The sequence below is a fragment of the Mizuhopecten yessoensis genome, unplaced genomic scaffold, assembly GCF_002113885.1.
Source record: "Mizuhopecten yessoensis strain PY_sf001 unplaced genomic scaffold, ASM211388v2 scaffold523, whole genome shotgun sequence".
NCBI classification, from domain to species: Eukaryota; Metazoa; Mollusca; class Bivalvia; order Pectinida; family Pectinidae; genus Mizuhopecten; species Mizuhopecten yessoensis.
Window position 1 is genome coordinate 1,663,573 of NW_018403589.1, and position 8,165 is coordinate 1,671,737.

An 8,165-nucleotide genomic window follows, 5' to 3' on the forward strand; every position below is an offset into this window, starting at 1 on the left:
CTTTTGATTATTTGTTTCAAAGTATTCTTTCCAGAGGATTATTTACATGCTTACGGCTGATAAAGCAACGAGAAGGTACGAGGCAACAATTGCCAGTTTGTAGATTGTATAATACTCAGCAAAATGAGTTACCTGTGTTGTAGTAGTAAGGAATTTCATGTCTGGAGAAAGACGTTTTCCTGATCGAGGTATATCCGTGACAATTTTGGGTCGTCGCGTCGAACCTGAAGGACACACAGCCAGTCTGTCTGTGACAGGCGATACCACAGCGATGGGCGGAGGGGTCAGGTGGCTGTAGGCTGATGGGCTGACCCAAGGTCGACATAGATGGTAGGGAGGCTAGGGCATATCGACTCAACACTGTAATCAACATATACATAGAAAAAACATGGAATAACGCTATCTCAATATAACTTGTATTTTCTGTTTTTAATTTTATATGGAGGGGTAACATGAATATCTCGCAAATGGAACCAATTTGTTCTGAGATTTATACAAAGCAAAGATAAACGAAAAAAAGGATGGCTTCGCGAGATCAGGAATCGATTGGTAGTAGCGGATCCAAAGTGGTTTCTTCCAGGGCTTTAGAATACGTAACAAACTGATAATTTAAAATCAAATTAAAGATATATTTTACTCAATTAGAAACCCATCAAGCAATATCTGAAAACCACAAGGCCAGTGTCTAGATCCGACTGTGCTTCGGACGTCATCTTTGATCAAATAAAATATACAGTAAGCTTAGATGAGGACAATCAGTGAAGCATTATCAATGCAACTGTCACTTACAATATCCCGTTTTATTTTTAAACATTTTCCTTATGTTGGTAAGTATGGATTATGAAAACATTCTTGTTACACAACCAATAAATGTTTCTAAGTAACGTTTCGATGACTAGTACGGTATGTACTCTGTCATCTTCATCAAACAAATGGACAGTGAAGCGTATGTACACAAAGGTGTAAAATGTGTACGAGTTGCCCTGTCCACAAATCATTGTGGATTCGACTACACTGTAAGCCTATGTACAATAAGTTGTTATAAATGTTATTTATGTACCGATATGACTCGTCGAATCAGCAACGCTTTGTTTAATACTTGGTTATAGATGGGAAGAACAAGAAAAGGCCAATCAAGGATAAGAACAAAACCCAAGGTCAAGTGGTCATCCCGTATATAAAAGGTATATCCGAAACCATCCAGAGTGTGTATATCGCGATCATGGCATAGCAACAGTCATGAAACCCCACAAGACGCTTCGTAATATCCTAGTACACCCTAAGGATAAAACACATAAAGAAAACGTCACAGAATGCGTATACAAAATCGGATGCAAACATGTGACGCATCGTATTTTGGAGAGACTGGAAGGCGATTTGGGGTCCACCTTCGTGAACACCGGAGAGAAGGAAACCCAAGAAGGAAATAACTTCACCAAATCAGAAAGGAAGCAGTCGGAGTCCCAGATAAATAAATCGGCAATCACAGACCATGCCACACATAAAAATAATGTGATTGACTGGGATAACTCCAAAGTATTGGACAGAGAGAGCAATCTGTTCAAGCGACAAATATAGAAAGCCATCTGGATAAGCCGAAGTAGGCCAGTTCTAAATCGAGTTGATGGGGCTCACATACACTCGCACATCTATGACCAAGTATTAAACAGAGCGCAGCTGAATCGAGTTATTTCGGTACATATATAACAACTAATTGTACATCCGCTTACATCGTAGCCGAATCGATATTGACTTGTGGATAACTCGTACATATTTTACACCTTTGTGTATATACGCTTCAATGGTCATTTGTCTGATACATACCGTACTAGTTATCGAAACGTCACATAGAAACATTTGTTGGTTTGTAACAAGAATCTTTTCAAAAGCCCGTACTATTATTCACAACACATTTTTCTTCTTATTATAACATTAAAATTGCCTGACGAAAATCAGGAAGCCAAAGAAAGCAGCAGGTGAAAGTATTTCCCACTAAAGCGCATTTTGAAACAATTTGTATTAATTGAATTTATTTTTCATTACTTAATAAATATATTTATATGTAATAAAATTGCTAATCAAAAATGAAATATATTACCCATAGGTTGAAGTTTACATCCGCCAAGGTCGAACCTAAGACAAGGCCGACTTTGCCACATCCTAGTGTTGACCCGGAAGTACTTGGCTGTGATGTGGGGGTTGATGATATGTCTCACAACAGTGTTGCCGTCCGTATTTCCAGTAAACAACTGTAATCAAATTATATGTGTGAACGATATTGGTATAACAACAACCATCGCTTAATATGTTAATAACAATATTATGATAACAACAATTAGTGATATGGGTATATGATAGTGTTATGATAACAAATATAACTGTAATATGATGTTATACTAGTGTTATGATAAAATAAATTAATAATATGTGTATAAGAAAGTGTTATTATAACAAATATAACTGATTTAACGATATTAAGTCAGCAGAAAAAAGGAACATGTTGTCTATTTAAGTGGAGCAATATTTTGTCATCAGTTACATTCTCCGAATTCTACATTACCTCAGGGTTGTTGTCCGAGGACATCACCCTTGTCCAGGTAACATTGTCCATACTGTATAATAGGTAGAATGTCTTCACCCATTGTGGATAGTCACCACGACATTGTATTGACACGGAATCTACTGTCGCTTCGGTTTCAAATTCTACCTGTATAAAAGTCCGAATAAATAATGTTGAGAAGATCAAAATAATTTTCCTATGGTTATGTCAGAAAACAATGTGTTTCCTCGTCATGGTCTGTAAACCCTAAAACATTTCCTGTATGGAAACAGAACTAGACTTGCTATATAACCATGAAAACAATTTTTCAATTCAATGTTTTTGATGTCACAATTAATTTAACATAATAAATGAAGCCACAGTACTACTTCAATATAACTTAATGCCACTGTCCATATGTTCTCTACACACAGTTTATTGAGATAACATATATATACACTATACACTCCTTCTATAAGGCCAATATAAAAATATAAAACACCGTTTCATATCTCTACATCTTATAGATCTTTTAAATTGATTAACATGTTTTGTTTATATCACCAATAACATATTAACATTTATTAGTCTTTCAATGAAATTCCATTTTTGAATTATTGTTTTCTGTTTTTTAGATGAGTATTTAATCCACCCTCTATTACTATTCTATAAAAAATATGTGTATGAAAACTATTTATATATTTATTTATGAAAATAGAAACACTGTAATAATTCTTTCCAAACACTCGTTTTAAATAGAAAAACGGACCTCATTACAAACTAGGAATGTTTTATTTTTATTTTCATGAGGTCTTTCTTTCCAAAAAAGACAAGTGGATACATAAATATATGGTTATGAACTATTTCGTTGCATAGTTTTGTGAAAACAGGACAAACACCAAGATGAAATATAAGGATAACTATTCGATTTTTATCTATCGACCATTGGATGGCATAATTGTAATTGAAGCTAAAAAGTTGATGCTTATCTCGTTTTGGTTCGTCGAATTTGCCAATACTAGTGTATATCACGAGTAATTGAAAGGCAAATTACTAATCATTACGGTAATTTTTAGCTTATTGACGTTGTGCATATTATAATCAATACTTGTATATACTGGCAAAATACCAAGAAAATATCGATTAATATGTCATTAGTTATAATTGCATGTTTCGGTTCATGGAATTTGTTCATTAAGTACAAATATACTTGATAGTTTCGGTCCAATCATTTTGTCAATTATTGAATATATAATAATAATAGTATACAACATTTATATAGCGCCCTATATAATTTGTAAAATTACTCTAAAGCGCTTTACCACATATGGATAATAGTAATAGTTATAATTGTGAAAGCAAAAAACAAAGGCTTGCAATCACTGTAATACATTTAAGCAAGCAATGTGCACATAATTGAACAAATGAAAGGGTGGTATTTACATGACGTCTATGCAAAGATTCTAAAATGCAGACGTGAAGTGGTGAGTTTTGATGTCCCTCTTGAACTTGGCCAGGGTATTTGACTTTCTAATAGTAGATGGTAAGCTATTTACACCAAGTGTTACATTACATGCAATACGCAAATTGTTAAAACTAGTTTACTTGTATATAGGATTCCTCGTTTATGTGATTGGAACACCATCCAGAACCGCTGTTGAGATTGGGTCTTTCAAAATACAGTCGAGCATTATCAGGACTATAGTCGTATTGTTCCGAAAAGGAACTAGATGCCGTAAACGCTTCGTTCGGAACACCAGAAAAACCAGACAGAAGGTATTCAGAACACCACATCTTGTCCGTCTCTATGAGAAAAGGAGAAAACATCCAATGTTTAAATTTGATATATGCATGATCAACACAAGGATAATCCTTGTTCCGTTTTATGTTCTTTGATGAAGATTTGTGATTAAATTCTTCCAAAAAATATATCATATCATGTTAGAATACGGAGCTAAAATAGAATCTGAAATCATCATTGTCTCATCTATTGAAACAAGGCAGCTATAGACACGCGTTCTGTTAAGTTACTTGGATATCTTCACGAAAAGCTGCTGGTCATGTTTTGGCAGGAAACAGGGATGGCTTCAAGATCAGTTACTAGTCTCAACTGCCATTTTCTGGTGGGGAACAGAGATGTCTTGCAGATCAGTTACTTGCCATTGAAGGTCGTGTTCTTGTTTAGACAAGGGCTGGCTTCAAGATCAGTTTCTGGTCATAAACATCTTGTTTTGGTGCGGAACAAGGATGTCTTCAAGATCAGTTTCTGGTCACAAAAGACATGTTAACGTGAAGACCATAGCTGGCTTCGAAATAATCTAGTTGCCACAAAAGTCATCTTCTTGTTGTTAACTGGGATGGCTTCAAATAACGTTACTGATCATAAAAAGGCATGTTCTGGTGGGTGTTTTTTTTATTGCTTTAAGATAAGTCACTGGTCACAAGAGTCAAGTTCTGGTGGGAAACAATAATATTCTAGTGGGGAACAGGGATGGCTTCGTGATAAGTCACTGGTCACAAGAGTCATGTTCTGGTGGGAAACAATAATGTTCTAGTGGGGAACAGGGATGTCTTCGATATAAGTAACGGGTCACAAGAGTCATGTTCTGGTGGGAAACAATGTTCTAGTGGGGAACAGGGATGGCTTCGTGATAAGTCACTGGTCACAAGAGGCATGTTCTGGTGGGAAACAATAATGTTCTAGTGGGGAACACGGATGGCTTCGAGATAAGTCACTGGTCACAAGAGTCATGTTCTGGTGGGAAACAATAATGTTCTAGTAGGGAACAGGGATGGCTTTAAGATAAGTCACTGGTCACAAGAGGCATGCTCTGGTGGGAAACAATAATATTCAAGTGGGGAACAGGGATGTCTTCGTGATAAGTCACTGGTCACAAGAGTCATGTTCTGGTGGGAAACAATAATGTTCTAGTGGAGAACAGGGATGTCTTCGTGATAAGTCACTGGTCATAAGAGTCATGTTCTGGTGGGAAACAATAATGTTCTAGTGGGGAACAGGTATGTCTTCGTGATAAGTCACTGGTCACAAGAGTCATGTTCTGGTGGGGAACAATAATGTTCTAGTTGGGAACACGGATGGCTTCGAGATAAGTCACTGGTCACAAGAGTCATGTTCTGGTGGGGAACAATAATATTTTAGTGGGGAACAGGGATGGCTTCGAGATAAGTCACTAGTCACAAGAGTCATGTTCTGGGGGGCAACAATAATATTCTAGTGGGAAACAGGGATGGCTTCGAGATAAGTCACTGGTCACAAAAGTCATGTTATGGTGGGAAACAATAATGTTCTAGTGGGGAACAGGGATGGCTTCGAGATAAGTCACTGGTCACAAAAGTCATGTTATGGTGGGAAACAATAACGTTCTAGTGGGGAACAGGGATGTCTTCGTGATAAGTCACTGGTTACAAGAGTCATGTTCTGGTGGGCAACAATAATATTCTAGTGGGAAACAGGGATGGCTTCGTGATAAGTCACTGGTCACAAGAGTCATGTTCTAGTGGAAAACAATAATGTTCTAGTGGGGAACAGGTATGTCTTCGTGATAAGTCACTGGTCACAAGACTCATGTTCTGGTGGGAAACAATTTTCTAGTGGGGAACAGGGATGGCTTCGGGATAAGTCACTGGTCACAAGAGTCATGTTCTAGTGGAAAACAATAATGTTCTAGTGGGGAACAGGGATGTCTTCGTGAAAAGTCACTGGTTACAAGAGTCATGTTCTGGTGAGCAACAATAATATTCTAGTGGGGAACAGGGATGGCTTCGAGATAAGTCACTGGTCACAAGAGTCATGTTATGGTGGGCAACAGTAATATTCAAGTGGGAAACAGGGATGGCTTCGAGATAAGTCACTAGTCACAAGAGTCATGTTCTGGTGGGTAACAGTAATATTCAAGTGGGAAACAGGGATGGCTTCAAGATATGTTTCTGGTCACAAAGCCATAATCTGGTTGATAACAGAGATGAATTCAAGATAAGTAACTGGTCGAAAGTCACATTTGGTGGTTAACTGGGTCGGTTTCTAGATATGTAACATGTTCTGCACTGGATGGCTTCAAGATCTTAAACTGGTTACAAAAGTCATGTTCTGCAAGGGCCCAAGGATGGCTTCCAGATATGTAACTGGTCACAAAAGTCATGTTCTGCAAGGGCCCATGGCTGGCTTCAAGATAAGCTACTGGTCACAAAGTCATGTTCTAGATTGTAACAGGGATGAGTGACAACATTTTTCTTTTTACATATACGTCACTGGTCAACAGAAGCACTGGTCACTTAAAACACGCCAGATACGTCACTGGTAGCAAACGATACGCTCTGTTGGGTATTAAGGGTAAGTGAATTCATAATCTCTTTCCTACATACCTGAAACTGGAAAGTTCAACAGGAAGCTTGTTACTACAATCAGGAAAGATGGGTGCATCGTCGTTATTAGTTTGATGTCCTGCAGACGTCTTCTTGTCGATTCTGTTCTTATAACGGAAAAAACACATAAGTCCAAATTGTTCAGATGTTTGAAATAATCTAAAAATTAACGACATAATTACCAATCTGATAGATATTTGCTCTCGTAGAAGTAATACAAACTAAGTAAGATAAGATAAACTATTAAACATGCAGATAGTTGTATGTCTAACAAAATCAAAGTATTTTGAATAAGTTTCTAAAGCATTGAGTAACTGAGGTTAATTAAAAAACTAACGATACATTAATTTGTTTAAACAGTAAGTTTTGATTTATTAAAACAATAAGCAAACTTGGTTTAAAGCAACCGTTATTGTTTTCAATCACAATATATTTTGAATTGTTCCACATGTTAATTTCATGTTTCTATTAAATGTAAATAAATGTCAAATGTAAAAAAGAAGTTATAGTATGATAAACTACATATTTTCCGCAACTAGCCTGAAATATATAAGAGAAGGACTTTCTTAGAACAAATAAATAGGAAACTCGTGATTTACTCCAACACTCATTATCTCAAGTGATGGCGAAGCATTGCTAAAAGTATGATATGTTGCCTTTGTTGTCTAATCAGTTAAGGCAATTGGCTGGATAATAATTATTTTCTAAATTACGGACAAACAGAATTGAAAGTACAGGGAGGTTAAAATGATTATATAAACATTGATTTTCTCTTCAGCTCGCTGTCGTACTTTCAGTTGGAGTCGTAATTGTCTTTTTGTTACACCAACATATATCAAACCATAGAGACCACGCTCAATAACATATATCAAACCATAGAGACCACGCTCAATAACATATATGAAACCATAGAGACCACGATCAATAACATATACGATATTGGAGGTTTCAAATTCAGTTCAAATTCAGTTCAAATTCAGTGTTTCAAATATTTTTGTACAATATTTTTAACAGAGAGGGGACTAATAGCTGAATATAATGTTTCGGAAACGGGTATTGTTTGGCCACCAGGCGCTTGTTGTTAAATGATTTCATTACATGATGTTATGTAGGATTGCTTGAAGCCGACCTTTTTTGTATGTTCATGGAAAAGACTGTCTCGCATCTATAAGTTCCTTTGTTCTATGTCACTATGTGGGGGATTGTGTGTGTGTGTATGTGTGTGTGTGTGGGGGTGGGGGGG

At 36.6% G+C, this 8,165-nt stretch overlaps 1 protein-coding gene and 1 long non-coding RNA gene across 2 annotated transcripts in view; both read right to left on the reverse strand.

The window, feature by feature from the left end:
- Positions 1-115: 115 nt before the first annotated feature.
- LOC110450643 lies at positions 116-4,225 on the reverse strand. The gene is made up of 4 exons (XM_021498267.1): positions 4,145-4,225; positions 2,561-2,707; positions 2,099-2,249; positions 116-360 (listed from the first exon to the last, which is right to left on the reverse strand). Exons 2-4 carry the CDS (start codon positions 2,609-2,611, stop codon positions 116-118), a joined length of 447 nt encoding a protein of 148 aa, XP_021353942.1. The 5' UTR covers positions 2,612-2,707; positions 4,145-4,225.
- Positions 4,226-4,281: 56 nt separating this feature from the next.
- The window catches only part of LOC110450049, an 8,187-nt gene continuing 4,303 nt past the window's right edge, over positions 4,282-8,165 (reverse strand). Inside the window, exons 2-3 of the long non-coding RNA XR_002462928.1 lie at positions 6,923-7,029; positions 4,282-4,344 (exon numbers count right to left, since the gene is read on the reverse strand). This is a non-coding gene — a long non-coding RNA (uncharacterized LOC110450049). The remainder of the gene's footprint in view (positions 4,345-6,922; positions 7,030-8,165) is intronic.